The sequence below is a fragment of the Thunnus thynnus genome, chromosome 3, assembly GCF_963924715.1.
Source record: "Thunnus thynnus chromosome 3, fThuThy2.1, whole genome shotgun sequence".
Taxonomy (NCBI): domain Eukaryota; kingdom Metazoa; phylum Chordata; class Actinopteri; order Scombriformes; family Scombridae; genus Thunnus; species Thunnus thynnus.
The window spans coordinates 1,372,109-1,391,455 of record NC_089519.1 but is presented as its reverse complement, the minus strand read 5'-3'; the positions used below and the strand labels follow the sequence as shown (position 1 = coordinate 1,391,455).

Genomic DNA, 19,347 nt, shown 5'->3' with positions numbered 1-19,347 from the left:
CAGTATGATGTCGTGGAATACTTGCACACTTGCACACACATGCAGGCCTGCTCTCTGCTGGTGGGCCGCCGCTGCACCGTTCAGCGCGTGGGTGGTCTGGACCAGGTGGAGGAGAGAAGGATTAACACCCTGCCTGCCTGAAGGGAAAAGAAGGAGAGTGAGAGAGAGAAAACAAAAGATGGAGGGGAGATAGACATCTGTCCGCCAGATGTGCTGTAAGACATACGGAGGTGGTTTATGAAACAGAGAGAAGACTTTTGGTCATGGGGCTCGGTGACAACTGGATGCATTGTGACTGAAATAACTTTGCTTACTCACTCTCTCTACTCTGTCTGTGTGTTTGCACTGGTTGTCTGTCATTTGGTTATATACATAACACAAACACATCCACACACACACTCACTCTCTTTCCGTCTCTTCTTCCGCTCCCGGAGGAACTTCTGCATGCTGCTATTATACAGTATAAACCAGTGACGACCACCTGTCAAAACATGTCCAGTTGCGGTTTGTGTGGTTTAGGAAAGTGTTGACGAGAGGGGATGAGACAGGTTGAACTTACAGAGGAACAAACAACTCATTTTAATCCAATGTAAAATTATTATAATGCTTCTCAGTGTTAAACATGTTAAAAAAAAATAAAGAGGTGCACCTGCAAAACCTCATGACTTGACTTTAGGTCCACTCACGAGCTTTTTACAAAGCTTTCTGCTCAATAATGGAAACATAAAGGAGCATTCAGTCTGAGCTTTATAACAGAGAACTAGTAAGTGGACTTTCAGTTAAGATTTTTTTGTATCTAAGGTCAATAATTAACTTACACTCTAATTAAATACTGTAAGAAAATTGTCATATTTATACATTTTATGAGATAAATTCTGTGCTTAATTGTAGTTCTGTGTAAATAAAATACTTTACAGACATGAACAACTGGCAGCAGGACAGATGCTTATCGAGACCACACACACTTGAACCATCTATTTACTGTAAACCACCTGTTTAATCTGTGGCTCGTGGTCCTCCCGAGACGTTGGTCCTTCCTGACCACACACAGACATGTCGGCTGGGTGACATGTACAGTGGGCATAAAACCGACACTGTGAATCAAATCAAAGACAATAAAAAAAAATAAAAATACAGATATGACAAAACTTGAACAAAAGTAAAAAGAAAACAAACTTTTCCTCACAAGATCCACTCAGAAAGCTTAATAACAAAAATATGGTTTAGCTTGGAAAAGAAAAATAATATTAAATTTTGTGTTACAACTAATAAAATTAAGGTGGAAAGTTCATTTTTTACTTTGGAAATTAGCTCCTGGCAAAAAAAAAAACAAGCCAGCACAAGGTTCACTAAGGAAGTGTTCTGGAGATACACAAAGTCCTTAAAGTGCTCAGAAAAAAATGGACATTTGAACATCTACAAGTCTGTGACAACTGCACAAACGTCACATGCTTAGGAAGATGGTGAGTTATGATTGAAAGCTCCAGAACAGCTACTGAGTAAACCTTGTGGTGAGACTGTTTTTGCCAACTGCTATTTCCAAGAATTAAGTTTCAATCTCAATTTTATTTGTTTTTACTGTAACACACAATTTAATTAATTATTGTGTTTAAAACCACTAAAAGTGTTTTTATGTTCATGATTACAACTTTGAAACATACTGTATTAATACTGTATGTCCCATTTTTCTGCCCTCACTGACTATTTGCATGTGAGATTCTGCATTTGGACAATATACAAATATTACATGACACTGACACAGTGCTCTCTTTTGAGCTTCAGCTGTGGTCGAACATCTCTTTGCTTAGCTCCTATGGATTCAGTGTTTCTTTCCTCTGGCATATGTGTGTATTTTTGTGTGTGTGTGTGTGGTTGTGTGTGGTTTACAGCTGTTTACATAGCTAACAGTGGGTGAGCCTTGTTCAACAAGCCCTACCTCTATGATTTAGGCATTTCGAGGGCCTATAAACCCTGGATGAAAGCTGCAGCCAAATTAATAAAATTTAACAGGATAAAGATGTGGCTTGTTACACAGCATGACATTAAAATTGCCCTCCTAAATGGCAGAAAAAAAATCTGTATTTACGAGTTCCTGGCCGTAGAACGTCACATAAAATAGACCAGTTTGTATTTGTATACGTCCTGTTTGCTTTAAAGCTTTTGCCTTGCCATACAGGGCCTTTACCTGATCCTTCATATTTCTCCCCGCTGGCTCAGCGGACCTCACTGGCCGCTCTCATAATGAGATATTTAGTTAAACCAGCAAGCGTGGAAAGGCAAACACACATGGATAACGGTAACTGAGGCCTCAATGCACGTTCACCCCAGCTAAGCTTAGATGGCGTGGTGTGTTACCTGGAACTGTTAAAAGTTATTTTTGTTGATGCTCTGGTTATTGGGTGCTATTAGGTTTAATCCCACTTGGCGGAGTGATAGCTGTTGTTCTTTCAGAGCTGAGTGGTTAGACATACCTTTGCAGAGCAATAAATGGTGGAAAATAAAGTGCCTGGATTCCTTTAAAAAAGTGTTATCTTATGCAGGCTAATTACTGGGATTCTGAGTGTAGAGCATATTACCAATATGAGAAGTGTGTGTGTGTGTGTGTGGGCCTGCGTGGGTGTTTAGGTTGGTGTGTGTATATGTGTGTGGCTATACATATGTATCATAGTGCATGGCGTGTGTTTTGCATGTATCTAGGGTGCTAATGAGTGGGAGGGGAACACTTAGAGGAGGTAGGAGCCTCAAACCTGGACAAAGGTTCCTCTTATCATATTTTAGCTCTGGGAGTGAGTGATGTTACTGATAGTGTTCTCTCTGTTCCAGCCCAGTTAAAAGAAGGGTACAGCTTTAGCAGCTATCTATATCTATCTACCTCTTTAATCCAAATAAATCAAATGTTGTGCTCATTGATGGCTGTTTGCCTGATTGGTGAAACAACCAAACCAATCAAAGCAAGAAAAACTGCATTGGAGAAATGCCCATAATATGGTAACAAGTGTGGAGAAGATCTACACAGCTGTAAAGGTTGTTGTATAGACAACTTGCAGAAATACAAATGTTTTCAATCACTACTGCAGCTTCTGTGTCAACTGCGGGACCGATACATCACTGGCTATTGTTTGGTTAGAGCCAGAAAATGTTTACATGAACACATGAATAATTAAGTGAACACAACACAACAGCACTGCAGTCTGATTATCAGGCTAGAAATGTGTGTGCCAGCCAGCAATCAGTTTATCTCACTAATTTTTTGCACATTTCACTAATCAAAATAAACACCAGAGGGAAGACCAATGAGCATGCAGAAGATACTTTTTTCAACAGTCATTTGTGAAACATGATGCTGACACCTTTTGTGATCAGCGTGTAAACAGCGCTTGCAAATCATAAAATTTTTGTGATCTGACATAACACAAGTCTGATCTTTCCACTGCTTTCCACAAAAGGAAAATATTACATACAATATGCTTTCTCCCTCTGTAAGCGCCTTCAACTTTCCCTCAAAATCTGAATGTCAGATATTTAATTTCTATGTAAATGTAATTTGTGAGCAAACTCTGTAGTTTCATCATCTGTTTGCTTTGGCAGACAAATGGACTCTAGTTCTGATGTAAGCTATGATCACTCACTAAAAGCTTCTTTCTCATCTGTCATTTTTCCTTTCATTACACCTCATGAGTCATTACCGCTGCTAGAAATAATGTAACAAATACTGAACATTTCATAGAAGCACACAGCTTGACACAAATGAGCATTGAAAGTTTAATGTATCACTCAGTGTGAATGGTGCTGTCCGTCAGCTTTCACACACACACACACACACACACACACACACACACACTAGCTGTCTGACATGAAACAGACTCCCTCACATTGTTATCCCCCTCCCATTCATTCTTTCTCGCTCAAAAACCAGGAAAGGTTGTATTCGTATGACTGGAAATCTGCTTAAAATCTGGCAACCATATGCTGGAAACTATTCAGCTTTTATGTCTTTCAACTTGGCCATTTTTTTGGATCCATGTAAGAGTCTGCTCCTCCGCACATGTGCATCTCCCTTGTTTCGTATTCGTATTGTTTTTTGAAGTGAGTCCTAGCATTGTGTGGTCGCTGACAGTGTTCCACTTAACGAGGCCTTCTGCTGCGTGAGTTATGGTTCAATGAGACTGTGCTGACACTGTACAGACAACTCTGGTCCACATGTTCACTTATTTATGTTACAGGTTGTCAATAATTGGGGAATGTATTGCAGATTGGTCCAATATCTTTGTTCATTGGGTCTGACATTAATCTTGTGTTGACCTTTAGTTGGATCACCAACGACTTTGAAGAGCAGAGAAAACAGATACAGCACAGTCAGTATATGAGACGTGCACTTAAGGGGACAGATATCAGCACAAGAGAAACAGTCAAAGATGGTGGTGGGTATATGTGGGCAATATGACGATACTGTGGAAAAATATAACTTTGTAAACCATCTGACATTTTGCTGTATTCATACAACCAAGTCTGGATTATCAGTGGACAGTGGACGGCTCCACGTTCACCATGTGGCTGTTTTGGAATTTTTTTTTGAAATTTACTCAGTTAAAACCCTTTCAAGCATAGTGGTCACTACAGTGGACGCTAATGCATCATCTCATACACTGCCATCCACTGGCTGGCCATTGTAAGCACAACACAAATTTCTCAAAACCAAGATGGCCAATGGATGACCAGAAACGCTCAGCAGCTCAGGAATATCTGGCCAATCCTTCTATAGTAGGAGACCCTTGAAGGTAAATTAAATTTGGTAACATCAAGTAACGTCTAAGGAGTAATAATATTGTTAAAATTTCCCAGTATTGATTTTATGTTGGGAGGAAATAACTACTTAGTTGAACATCATGCATCGCTGGCACATTTAAACTAATTACTGTTACTGTGACTTTGTTGTTCATGAAAATTCTTCATCTGCAGTAACTTTTTTGGCTGTAAATCAATTGATTTATGTTATTAGAGTGTGACTTGCAGTTTTTGTAACAAAAACAATATTTTGTGCAGATTAGTTCCATTTTGTGAGTAACATTGTCTTTATATTTTGTAGAGCTCCAGTGTAGCGTGTGATATAGATAGGCCTACAGGATAGTGGAGCAAATACCATCTGAGTCAAGTGAGGATGATGCTCGTGGCAGTGATGATGAGGGGGCTGAGGATGATGAAGGGACTGAGGATGCTGAGGGGGCTGAGGATGCAGAAGATGCTGAGGGGGCTGAGGAAATGCCTTGCACCTCTACAGAATGTCTGGATTAGAAAAGCAAGGATCTTCTGCATTTCAAGTCATCTGTAGCTCATGTGCTAATAAATGCAGTGAGAGAGGGGGGAGAGGCTGAGGAGTCAGGAGTGAGGTTCAGCGTTTTTATATGTCAAAATATGTGAAAACACAAGTTTAACAGCATTAAAACATATGTATTATTGTTTAGTTTTCATAAATCATTTTATTCATTGGTTTGTTAAATACATATTTCTACAAGTGAAAACTCAAACATATGATGTCCACCTGAGATGACATGTGAAAAACAAACTGAAAAATGCATGTTTAAAAAAATATTTTTTACATGCCTAAAGGGGAATAAAAACACGTGTCTGAGGTTGAATCATAATTCATGCATGAAAGGGGTGTTTGTTAATACTGTATTCCCCTTTGCAGCCTTAAAGGAGACATATCATCCACATTTCCAGGTCTATATTTTTATTTTTTACTGAAATATCTTTGCATGATTTACAGTTCAAAAACTCAGGTTTTTTATTTTATACTGGTTCTTTATGCAGCTGGTTTGTCTTACAGGAACCATTTTTACATATGTTCACCTCAAGATTTTGAAATTTGACCATGTTTAACATGGACATCCAACATTATAACAGTAATATAAAAAGTATATATGTAAATGACAGTAAAGTTAAAAAAAAAAGCATGAAAAGTATGCCCCATTTAAAGACAACACCTACATCTTGTTTTAAGGTCTTACTTATTTAAATTTATATTCTGCTTACATGGTTTTCTCTCTCATTCTCCTTGTAAATACATTTGTGCTGAATCAGCAAACCACCTACTAACTAATACATACACAATGCACAGAAAGTGGGAGAAATGGGGGGTATATAGCTCATTTTTTCCTTTGGGCCCATACAGTAGTCGGTTGAAGGTAGTCAGTTGGTTGCAATCTGCAACCTCACTGCTAGATGTCACTAAATCCTACACACTGGTCCTTTAATTTGGCCCTCGCTACAGCTATCCTTTATTGCAAATCAATATTAAGAAGTGTTTTATTGGATATATATTTATATCGTTTTGCATGAATGATTTGTAAGGTATTTAATTGGCACTATACTTGTAATGATGAGGGCTGATGTTGAGGAAGGAATCGATGTTAAATGAAATGAGATGAGACTTAATATGATGTGACAGAAAATAATAAACTGACATGATGTGATATGACAACATATCCAATGAACACTTTTGATTGTGGTGGTGTATGTAAGCTGTCAGTGCTCTGCTCACTCTTTTGCTGCCACGCTGTTCACCTGAGAACTATGCAGGCACTTCATAAACGCCACTTCCTCCCCAGCATCCACCTGTATGTTCTCAGTCCATCTTCACTGCCCACTCCCTGCTGTTGATGCTGAATGCTGTACATAGTCTACATTCACAAAATAATCCACTCCACGTCAGACTGCGTGAACAATGGTGAACAACCTGCAACAGCAGCATGATGCACAAAGACAAAATGAACAAACAGAACAAGGCAGCCAACTATGAAAACCGTAGTTCACATACGAGCAGAGGAAAGAGCAAGCAAGAATGAAGGAGAGCGTGCTTTTATGAGAGCTGAGAGTCAACCGGGGTGGTCTTTCGCTGCTTGCATTCATTTCAGATGGGAAGCTCTGATAGAAGACTACTTAGATCTATGCAGTGTTTCACTTTATAGGATGGGAAGCTTGTCAACACAACACAACAGCATAAAACATTACAGCCATCAAACTCCTCTTAACCTCTCCCAACTGCTACTGACATATCCAGATCTGGCTAATCCAATGGAAGGTCAGAGGCAGGCTCCTGACAATGACCTTGTCTCCGTCTCCATCTTATTTCTACAGTGGCACAGACAAAGCAGTGAACTGGCTCGGATCAAAATCAAAACACTTCCCAGCTGTTTGTTTTTGCTGATTCAGATCTCCCACATTGTTCTCTAAAAGCCAGCAGCTCAAACAGGTCAGTTTAGTTTAATGACAGCTGTTGATGTGTTTATATTTGAGTCTAAAGGTTGTTTAGACCCAAAATATTGAAAGAATGATCAAGCCAGAACTCATTAATGTTCCCTCTGCCCCCATTTCCCCCCTCGTAACCCTGGCTTGGGTCTCCAGCACCTGTCAGCTCCACTTTTTATGAGCACTGGAGGCAGGAATACAGAGCAGGGTAGAACGGTTTGGAGGGAGGAGAAGCATGGAAATGGGAGGAGGAGAGGAGAGGAGAGGGGGATATTTGTGATATTTATAGGCTTCAGGGTGGCACTCAGTTCTGCTTACAGCACTGTGTTGTAGCACTCTTGAAGCATTCAGGAAACAGCTCCAGTTTGTGACTGCCACAGCTGGATTCAAGGCGGTTTTTCTCAAGTTATCATCCATCTAAGATGTATTTCATGACAATTATTATTCATAAAGACTAACTTGGACTATGACTCCACTCAACACTTTCCTCTAAATAGGTATGTAATAAATAAACACCGTGTGACGCAGCAAACAATTCAGAGCTAAAACCTTCTGCACACACGGCAGAACTGTGGGTGTATTTCTGCCATTTTCTGTACAGAGATTTAATTTTTACCGTTCTCTAATCTTTACAGATTTACAACATTCACATGTATGTAGAAAAGGGAAAATTCAGGTCACCAGGATGTCGAAACAGGAACCACATTTCATCCATTCTGCTTTCTCCGGTTAGTCTGTGGTCACTTGTTTAACACTGTGCTCATTTAGAATTGATTTGTTGGTCAACCTTTAACTGACCCACCTCCAAACTGTGAAAATCACTTCCCTACTATTCCCAGCGCAGTATCAGGTACTGAAACAGAGCTTGAAATGTATTACAGCTCAGTAGTGAATGTACATGGTTCCATTTGTACTATTTAACTTCATAAAAAGTTGATTTGTGAGTTGAAAATTTATCTTCTGTTCTTAAATACTGAGAAAACAACATTGAGGCCAATCTCACAAAACAAAAACAGGCTATTGCATCACATGCAGACTGTAAACATCATAAGGTAAATCAGTTGAGCTTGTCTCTGCTTTTAAAGATCCCCTCCAGTCATATTTTAAGACATATAAAAATCCTTTGCTTGGAATAATAACTTGTGTCTGACAAGGTTTTTCCACAAAGAAGTTAAATTACTGTGTTAAAAATCCGTAAAAATTACATCTCCTCCTTCTCCCTCTTTGAAAAATCCAGAATCAATGAATATGCAAATATTGTTCATTTCAAAAGTTTAACTTTTTGGATGCAAGATGTCTGATGGAAGATGGCTCCACACTAGTTGTGATATCACAAATAATGATCGTTGGTACAAGCGATAAATTAGATTTTCAGTGAGCACAGAGAAACTTTCCACTTTCAGAGGATGAATGTCAAGTGTCAAACTCTGCACATACATCATCCTGCAGTGAAGCTCAAACATCCAACTGATGAATAAGAAGAAAAACACATTTTTAAGAAGAGGGATTTTGAATATTTGGACAGTAATTGATTAATGACTTTTATTCAAATGAGTACAGTAAATTAATGTCTTCAGTTATTGCTTTGTTTTTGTACAACGGCTGACACTTGACTGTGCAGAGCAGGGTTCAAATGTGTAGGAGTGAGTTTCTGTGTTAGGGAGTCGTAGGATGTAAGTGTTATGGGAAGTAGTGGACAAGTGGAAAAGAAGAACAAGCATGTCCATGAACTCTGTCTGACTTTGTTCACGTGTTCAGCATTCACTTAACAACAGTAACTGTTCAAATATCAGTGTCCAATTGGTGCAGAGAAGTAGTGAAATTCTTTTACATAAATTACAGTGTTTACAAGTGAGGTGCCACTGCAGTAATGCCAACTAGGCTACTTATGCCTGCAACCCTGATTTGTCTATAAGAATTTGTGTATGGCACGGTAACTATCCGCCCCTGGAACACAAGGAGCAAGTTGTTCATAACTTGTATGTAACTGAACTAACATAACTGAAGCAAAGTACCAAATGTTGACTTTCATTTTATGCAGATGACAGCATCATGTGTTTGTTAGTGTCTAATTAATGAGGCACATACTCAGCTGCAAGTAGCATCTGATAGAGTTCACTATCAGCTGTGAGAAGTGAACTGTACTAAAAAAGGGCAATTGTGAAAACCATTGTAAAACAAATTGTTGCATAACAAACACATTTGATGAATCATGTTTTTCTCTGTAGCAAGAAGAAAGTTGGTTGCTGCCAAATTTTATTCCATGGTGACCTGTATATGTGTTTCAGCTGTGTGTCTGAACTCTTGCCCTATACTGTACTTGAATCGTCATTTTTCTATATGCACAGATCAAATCACTGGCTCACAGTTGTTTGCTCTGCCAGTATAGTGATTATACTAACCCACTCACCAGAGATTGTTATCAGACAGTTCTACAAAACCACAAATTATATCCATAGTCAATGCAACCTTAAATGTGACATGGAGGAGGTTTTGCAGTACCAGTCAAAAGTTGGGACAGACTTTCCTATTCACTTAAATGAGAAAGTGTGTCCAAACGTTTGACTGGTACTGTAGATGATAAATGCCTTGGCGCCATCAACTGCAAAACCTGCAGTGAACGCTGCGCTCCAGTCAGGTCTTAGTAAGAAAGGTAGAGTTTTTCACAGAGTGGCACACCTGGTCAGGTGGACTGAGGTCAAGTGAACATAGACATAAAAATCAATTTCCACAATGTAAAAAACTTTCTGTACATTTTATGTACGTTAAAGTGTATTACAGGGATGGCTACACAAGTATTAACCAAGGAAAATAAGCCAAATTCATGCTTGACAAACATGAGGTTTTTACAATCCTTATGACAATGAATTATTTTCCACCACGTAATTCAGTTCATTTTCTGTAAGCCTAACATTGATACACACTCCTCTCTGGCCGTTGGCTAACCCTTAAGGGGCTGGAAAAACCTTTTAGTTTCAGATTATGCAATAATGACTCCTTCCTCATTTACAGGCTGCACCACCCAGACTTATAAAACCCTCAGCAGGCAAACTATGATGACCCTGGAGGAGTAAGCACATCTTTCTTTCTTAACCTTTGTATCATCATTTTATGCACAAACACCAACAATGGCCAACAATCGCTGTCAATTTGAACCAAAGATGCCCAAGAAAACTCTCTGTCGGGGAGTGGTGTACAGGATTCCTGCTCTTATCTACATTGGAGACCAAAAAATCCTGGCCTTTGCAGAGAAACGGACAACTTCAGATGATACCAGCACAGTGGCACTGGAAATGAAAACAGGAGAGGTGAACAAGAATGAATCCACTCATGAGGTGACGATTGAGGTGATTATCTGAATCAGGTGGTTTATTGGTATATCACCTCTCCTGACTTACTTGTGTAGATACTGTTTGTAAGTGCATCCATACTAAGTTAATTCTTGTATTTACTCACCTCTCTTTTTTTTTTCTTAGTGGTCAGATCTAAAACCAGTGAAGGAGGCACATCTTGATGGATACCGTCCTATGAACCCCTGCCCGGTGTATGAGAAGACCAGCAAAACACTTTTCCTGTTTTTCATCTGTGTTGAAGGCAAGGTCCAAGAGCACTGGCAGATAAGTAATGGCCACAACAAGGCCCGTCTCTGCTACATCAAGAGTAATGATGTTGGCCAAAACTGGAGCGAGGTGACTGATTTGACTGACAAACTGGATGAAATCAAGCAGTGGGCCACTTTTGCTGTTGGGCCAGGACATGGTCTTCAAATGGAGAGTGGTAGATTGATTGTCCCACTTTATGCTTATTATGTTTCTGACAAGTCTCCGTATGCACTCTGCCTATACAGTGATGATCAGGGTAATAGATGGACATTAGGCAATAAACTTGAAAAACAATCATGTGAATGTGAAATGGCAGAGGTTTTTGATGATACAGGCAACAGCGTCATCTACTGCAATGCCCGTAGTCCAGAAGGTCAAAGAGTAGAAGCTGTCAGTGAAAATGAGGGAGATGGTTTTATGACCCTTCGTTCTACTAAAAAACTTGTGGAAACAGGTGGAGGCTGTCACGGAAGTGTGGTCTCCTTTCCAGCTCAAAGTGAAGGTGCTCATGCAGTTCATAACAAGTGGCTGCTCTTCATCCACCCAACCAATAGGCACAAGAGGGTTAATTTAGGAGTGTATCTGAACAAATCCCCAAGGAATCCTAAAGCATGGAGCAAACCCTGGATCATCAATCACGGACCCAGTGGTTATTCAGACCTGGCTTACATTGATGACGGTTGGTTTGTATGTTTGATGGAGTGTGGGGAGAAGAGCGCAATTGAGCAGATAGCCTTTGAGGTGTTTAGCTACAGTGATCTAAAGCATTGCACTGACGCGTAGTCTGATGTGAAGCCTTCTCTCTTTGGGTATTTTGTATGGGACAGTTCACCTAAAATGATTTAAGGTTCCACAAATACACCAGACATTAAGATGCTTACTTTGTTTTTTTGTCATGAAAATGATGTATTATAATATGCTGGATTTTATAGTGCAACTGATGTGTACATCAGTAGCACAATAAAATCCAATAGACACAATATTTAGAGGGATCTTAATATTGCTTAGTCTGTAAAAAATAGAAATGAAGTGTTTGATTTCCTCTTTTTACACAAAGGAAACTGTGAGAAACAAAAGCAGCAGGAAACTTTTTCCTTCTGTTTTCAGTGTAAATACAGTAACAGTGACTCATTAACATCACATCACTAATTTGTTTAACATAAACTAGTCTGGTTTTCTGTAAGTCTATAAAATGATGGTAGAAGATGACTGTTATGTTAGAGATCAAGAGATTTGAATTCAATAAAAATGTTGTGTTGTTGAAGTCGAAACAGTTGAAAAATAAGTCACAGCTCTGTTTGGTTGTAATGTCATATTTACTGATGAATATAACAGAACTTGTTCTTCAAATAATAAAATACACTCATATCATAGAAAGTATGTTTTTTGCATCTTTATTCCTGAAAATGATTCAATATAGCTTTGAGAGAAACTACTGTGATTAGCTGCAGACCTGGTTTGACCTGACTGAACAAAACACTTTGGAAACTATTTTCCCCGACGTTCATCCCCGTAAATTAATGGTTCATCTTGTGTGGCTTTCTGCTCCAGCCATGACGTAGGTATTCATCTTATCTTTTGTTTTTCTTTTCTTGTTTTCTCACTAACTGGAGACAAGAAGTTTAACCACCAGTGTATTATATTTCATATACATGTGTTCATCTCCATCAGTCACAGTCACTTTCTTATGAGCCATCATGCCTGAACTTATTAAATAATTAGTAAATCATTAATAAGGGGTCATCAGTTTCTCATTTTCTAATAAGATATCAAGTCTTCTGTTATGAACATTGGTAATCTATATCAAATACATTAATAATAATAAACTTTCTAACTCTAACCCCCAATTCTGCAGTTACGAATGTTATTAAAGTCATTTATAAAGGGTCACAGGTGTCTCATTTGTAATGAGCCAACAATTAGTTAGCTACGTCATTACTTAATGTTTTTATAAGTCTGCATGTTGTCCCCAGGAAGACAACAGGAAGTTATTGTGCCTCACCGGTTTGCCAAGAAATAGTTACAGTATGTAACTTTCTGTAAGTTGACAACTTTTGGTTTTTACATTTTTGTTTGTGTGTGGATTAAACGACCCAGATACATGTTATTAGTGAGCTTTAGCTGTGTTGGTAGGCAGATTATTTAATGTCTGATATAGCCAGGACAAGATTAGCTGTTTCCCCCTCTCTTCAGTCTTTATGCTAAGCTAAGCTAATCGTCTCCTGGCTCTAGCTCCATACTCCATACTTTCTCATCTTTGCAAAAAAGTGAACAAGCATACATCCTTGTATTTCTTACTATTCCTTTAATAACAAATGAAGTTGGTTTACTAATCAGTCAAGGGAAACTGCAGTTTACTAAAAAAGCAGCTCCTGTGTCTTGTTTTCAATGGAAAAACAACTACGACTCTTTTCAAATCGGCTTTTGCCAACAAGCAAGCTGTCGTTCCTGAACACAACATCTCAAAATATTCACTATGTGGCAGTTGGTTTGTGGTCATTTGAATAGTTGTAACTCTGTTTGGGAATATAGGATTATGCACAAAAGCACATTATCAGTTGACAAGGTTTTTCCTGCTCTGTTACCAGAACTTGAGGCTCTGTCATGAAAAACAATCTAGCAAAATCTAGTTTGACCTTATATATTGTGCTTACATGGTGCACATTCCTATAATTTTGTGTTACCACAAAGCAAACCTGGGTGTAATATTTCAGTGAGAGGAACAGGGAGTTAATAGGAGCCTAGAAGCTCATTCCTGCTTCACAGCAGCACCTAACAACAGAACTAATCATCCCTAATAAACATATGAACATTCAATCTTAAATCAACCAAACAAATATATAGCACATAAGGAAGATGCTTGGGTGGTGGAGGAAGCTGGTGCATAATGTTATCAGCAGCGTAGCGCTTGCACAGGGCTAAAACCAAGTGCGGAGTTAGGTCTGACTATACGAGACTATCAGCAGAGTAATAGTGAGAAGTGAATGAATATGATTGGATGTCTCTGCACTACACTGTAACACAAGAGGGCACCAGATTCAACAACTGACCAACAGAGCTGCACATCTCATCACAGGTCAGACTATAAAAGACCACATTAAGATGGACAACTTAGTTCAAATGGCTGGTATTGACAGCATAGTGGACAGAATTAAAGTAAGTGATTGATTGTTGTCTTCATTTGTGTGTCACATTGCCCCCCATACTTTACTGTTTAAGTGGGCTCCACCACCAGCCCCTAAAGTTCGCACAAGGTCAGCAGCAAAGGCTTCTGTCCTCTCCTCTGCTCTCTGTGCTCTCACACACACACACACATACACAAGAAAAAAACAGACCAATAAGAGTATTGATAAGATAAATATAAAATTCTGACCATACCCATCCCTACAGCTGGTTCACCTTAACTACAGGTGTCAGGCACACAGCACCTCATACTTCTGCAAACCACGGATACGTTGAATCTGCACGTTTGAATACATTTAATATGTAGCATATCAACATTTATACAATACGTATCATATCAACATTTCTAAAGTGACGTAGTTTAGATGACATCTATATGAGCTGACTTTCTTATTAGGAGGAGGAGGGGTCTGGTGGTTGGCTGGAAACTTGGTCAATATGGCACATGGCCAAACGACATATTTGGTTGTTTAATTTGGAGGATTTGTTTTTGTTCTTTTCAGTGAAATGCCTCGACAACTGTTTGATGGATTGCCATAAAATTTGGTGAAGATACTCATGTTCCTGTCAGGATGAATTGTAATAACTTAAGTGATCCCATAATTTTTCATCTAGCACCGTCATCAGTTTAAACTTTCAATTTGTTCAGTACTTTGGTTTATGACTAAATACTTGCAGAACTATTAACAGTCCCATCAGCCACATCTGTTCTTTGTAGCTAGCACAAATTAGCAAAGGCTAGCATGCTAACATGCTAATCTAAGCTTGTTAAATGTGGTAGACATTATATCTCAGCATTGCCGAGCATGTTAGCATACTAGCACTCACAGAGCTGCTAGTATGGCCGAAACTATCTGTATGATAACATAAGGTTGAGTGATAAATTATATATTGTGCAATTTAGGTGAATTGACCCTTTCAGTTTTGTTAAGATTTCATGTGGTACAGGGTGGGAAAGATGCCAAAGAAGAAAACTGCACCAATGACAGGAGCAAGTTGCATGAAAATAAAAAAAAAAGATGAACTGAAACCAAAAGCCTCTTTATCAATGAATGTCACTAAGCTTGTGCAATAATATATTTCTGGACTTGTTTCACTTTCTTCAGAAGGTCCAACTCTTTCCTCTGTGTGTTGTTTGTTGACCAAGAAACTACAGTTTCTGTGGTTACAAAGGGCATACACATGCATACACCTTCACTGCACAAAACACAGTTACATACACAAAGAGACAAATTCTCAAATGTGTTAGATCAGTTATGGGGTGACTGAGGGTGAGCTGATTACATCACATCTCTGGTTTTCTGCTTTGGCCGCTGTCAGCGTCTGCTTGTTTGGAGGGTAAACACAGCTGGGGAAAATAGACTATTTCTGCAATCTTCCAATTTTCTGCTTTTGTTGTGGTCATAAAAATCAGACACACTTGTTTTTCACACCTCTGATTTAGAGCCAAGAATCTTTCAAGCATCGCTGATCGTGACTGCTGGGATGAAAAGTTGTCTGGAAATAAACTGGATTGTGACCTCGACCTTGTGTTCATCTGCTAAACTTTCTTTCTTTGTCTTTTGTATGGAAGCCCATTTCCACCAGTAAAGGAAAAAGAAGTAGATAAGAAGTCAGTCATAACAAAAAAGCTCACGGTACATTAAAATTAGGGGATACAAAGTTTAAATTTGGACTTAATAAATTGAAATTATGAGATAGAAAACCAAAATTATGGCTTTTTAGCTCATAGTTTTGACCTCCCATGAGCATTTTTTAATCATGACTAACATTTTCTGTTTCCATACTTTCTCTATGCCATTCCGCTCTGTTAATAAAGTCTTTCCCTTTTTGTTCAGACACGTATAATAAATACATAAATATTGATAAATTACTGTATGAGCTCATGGGTGTCTCTGCTGTTATATGTCTCTGACATCTGTTGATTCCAGGTTTTAGGGATTTGAGAGGGGTCCCCCTTCCTTCAAACACACACACACACACATCATATTTCCTGTCACAGGGCTCATGTTACAGTACGTCCAAACGATCATACTCAAGGGTTTTAGCTCACACTCACACTGACAGACTTTAATGGGACACACTCCACAGAGATACATGTATATGGAGGACTGTGAGTGTGTATGTGTGCTATAATTGAATAAAAGTTGAATGTGACTGAGCGTGCCAGGAAAGCAAACTGCTCCCTGAGGGGTTATTTAGGTGGAAGGCGGCCGTTCACAGATGGCAGAAGGCCTGCTTTGGGCCACATCACACTTACACCAGCAGCTGAGTCCTGGGGGAGATTTCCTGCATACATTTACCCAGTGTTCCTCTGGAGTGGATCAAAGTATTTTTCAAACTACAGTGCGAAACCTTAACAAGCCACCAAGTCCAACATTTAGTCTTAAAATTAACTGTACTTTGTAAAAACTGTAAAAAAGAAAAAAACATGTAACAGTTTGTATATAACAGTAAAAAGATAGACTGAAAAAAATGCCCATCTAGATGTTTTAAATAAAAGGTCATCTTTGTAAGACTGAAAAATAGAAAAAATTGTGTGGTTATTATAGATATGGCATGTAAAGTTTAGGTTTCTATTTATGAGGAATGTTAATATGCATTAATTGTCTTGACAGGACGACACTTTGCAAGAAAGCAGATTAACAATAATTACAGCAGATTTGTTCTGCCAGTCTCATTTACCCATGATACTGCTTCTTTCTTTTAATGCCAATAATATTACCACAGTTTGAGTTTTGCAGCCGCTTCTTTTTACACTCTCTTATAATCTCTTACACACACACACACACACACACATACACATTTTTCTATAAATAAATTACAAACGTTGACCTTTTAACTCAATTTCATTCATCCAAAGGCCGTAGTTACTTCATAAATAACACTAACAGTTTGCATTAAAAACAAATATGATGAGTTTATGAAGCATTTGTGAACTAACATTAACTCATCTCCTGCCCTCAACAGGCACCGTTCTCTCCCCAAACACAGGAACCTTGGTAACGGCAGTAAATCCTGACATATATTTGGACTGTTTTTCTCCAGTAGACTTGTCTGAACTAACTTCAATGATTTGTTCAGCTAAACCATCAACCTGTCTCTTAGATCCCATCCCAACTAGGCTGCTTAAGGAAGCCTTACCCTTAGTGAGCACTTCTTTACTAGATATGATCAATCTGTCCTTAGTAACAGGCTATGTACCACAGTCCTTTAAAGTAGCTGTAATTAAACCTCTTCTTAAAAAGCCTACTCTTGATTCAGGTGTTTTAGCCAATTATAGACCTATATCTAACCTTCCATTTCTATCCAAGATCCTTGAGAAAGCAGTCTCTAATCAGTTATGTGACTTTCTACATAACAATAGTTTATTTGAGGATTTTCAGTCAGGATTTAGAGCACATCATAGCACAGAAACAGCACTGGTGAAAGTCACAAATGACCTCCTAACTGCATCAGACAAAGGATTTGTCTCTATACTTGTCCTGTTAGATCTTAGTGCTGCATTTGACACAATTGACCATCAAATCCTTTTGCAGAGACTGGAACATTTAATTGGCATTAAAGGAACTGCATTAACCTGGTTTAAGTCCTATTTATCAGACCGATTTCAGTTTGTACATGTGAATGATGAATCCTCCGTGCAGGCAAGGGTTAGACACGGAGTTCCACAAGGTTCTGTACTTGGACCAATTCTATTCACCTTATATATGCTTCCTTTAGGTAATATTATTAGGAAACACTCCATAAATTTTCATTGTTACGCAGACGATACCCAACTATATTTATCAATGAAGCCAGATGAACCCAATCAGTTAAACAAACTCCAAACATGCCTTAACGACATAAAGACCTGGATGACCTGCAATTTTCTACTACTAAATTCAGATAAAACTGAAGTTATTGTGCTTGGCCCTAAACACCTTAGAAACACATTATCTAATGATAAAGCTGCTCTGGATGGCATTACCCTGGCCTCCAGCACCACCGTAAGGAATCTGGGAGTTATCTTTGATCAGGATATGTCCTTTAACTCCCACATAAATCAAATTTCAAGGACTGCCTTTTTTCACTTACGTAATATCACAAAAATCAGGCACATCCTGTCCCTAAAAGATGCAGAAAAACTAGTTCACGCATTTGTTACTTCTAGGCTGGATTATTGCAATTCCTTATTATCAGGCTGCCCTAACAAGTCTCTAAAGACTCTCCAGCTGGTCCAGAACGCAGCTGCACGTGTATTGACTAAAACTAGAAAAAGAGACCACATTTCTCCCATTTTAGCTTCACTACATTGGCTTCCTGTAAAATCTAGAATAGAATTTAAAATCCTTCTCCTAACTTACAAAGCCCTTAATGGTCAGGCACCATCATATCTTGAAGAGCTCATAATACCGTATTATCCCACTAGAACACTGCGCTCCCAGTATGCAGGCTTACTGGTGGTCCCTACAGTCTTTAAAAGTAGAATGGGAGGCAGAGCCTTCAGCTATCAGGCTCCTCTTCTATGGAACCATCTACCGGATTCAGTCCGGGGTGCAGACACCCTCTCTATGTTTAAGAGTAGGCTTAAAACTTTCCTTTTTGATAAAGCTTATAGTTAGGGCCGACCAGGCTCGCCTTGGATCAGCCCTTAGTTATGCTGCTATAGGCCTAGACTACTGGGGGACTTCCCATGATGCACTGAGCTCCTCTCTCCTCCTCCTCCTCTCCATCTGTATGCATTCATGTAACATCAATGCATGTCACTAACTTTGCTTCTTCCCCGGAGTTTTTTTGTGCTTTCTCATCTCACAGAAAAACCTGACTCCCGGGCCGAACCTTCGCGGTCCTTCACAGTCCTGATGGCATCCTTCCCTGGCTGTTGCTGCTTGTGCTTGTTGTTGTTTGTTGTTGTCATTGTTTTTCTTCTGTCCCCCCTCCCCCTTTCCCTCTCTCTTTCTCTCTCTCAACCCAACCGGTCAAAGCAGATGGCCGCCCACCAAGAGCCGGGGTCTGCTTGAGGTTTCTACCCGTTAAAGGGGAGTTTTTCCTTACCGCTGTCGCCAAGTGCTTGCTCATGGGGGAACTGTTGGGTCTCTGTAAATTAAAGAGTATGGTCTGACCTGCTCTATGTGAAAAGTGCCTTGAGATGACTTCTGTTGTGATATGGCGCTATATAAATAAAGATTGATTGATTGATTGATTGAACTCTACTTGAAGCTACAACATTAAATGGCGATAATAAACATTAATGCATCACACTGAAAGATGCCATTCTGTATAATGACTACTTTACCTTTAATGCATTTTATATTTACCTTCACAATACTTC

The 19,347-nt window shown here is 39.0% G+C and overlaps 1 protein-coding gene across 4 annotated transcripts; it reads left to right on the top strand.

The window, feature by feature from the left end:
- The first annotated feature begins 7,539 nt into the window (after positions 1 to 7,539).
- Positions 7,540 to 12,227, top strand: LOC137174262 (sialidase-3-like). 4 transcript variants are annotated; one of them, XM_067579468.1, is made up of 5 exons: positions 7,541 to 7,745; positions 7,884 to 7,976; positions 10,261 to 10,318; positions 10,410 to 10,595; positions 10,725 to 12,227. In XM_067579468.1, the coding sequence occupies exons 4-5, from the start codon at positions 10,410 to 10,412 to the stop codon at positions 11,631 to 11,633; spliced, it is 1,095 nt and encodes a 364-aa protein (XP_067435569.1). In that variant the 5' UTR covers positions 7,541 to 7,745; positions 7,884 to 7,976; positions 10,261 to 10,318; the 3' UTR covers positions 11,634 to 12,227. The 4 variants fall into 4 exon arrangements, with proteins under 4 accessions (XP_067435554.1, XP_067435547.1, XP_067435569.1 ...); XM_067579453.1 differs by having other exon boundaries at positions 7,540 to 7,745; positions 10,261 to 10,595; XM_067579460.1 differs by lacking the exon at positions 7,884 to 7,976 and having other exon boundaries at positions 7,542 to 7,745.
- The last annotated feature ends 7,120 nt before the right edge of the window (positions 12,228 to 19,347 follow it).

Coding starts and splice junctions, on each gene's coding strand:
- LOC137174262 (XM_067579446.1), top strand. CDS start 10,377: ATGGCCAACAATCGCTGTCAATTTGAACCAAAGATGCCCAAGAAAACT. Junction 10,596..10,724: donor CTCATGAGGTGACGATTGAG/GTGATTATCTGA, acceptor TTTTTTTCTTAG/TGGTCAGATCTAAAACCAGT.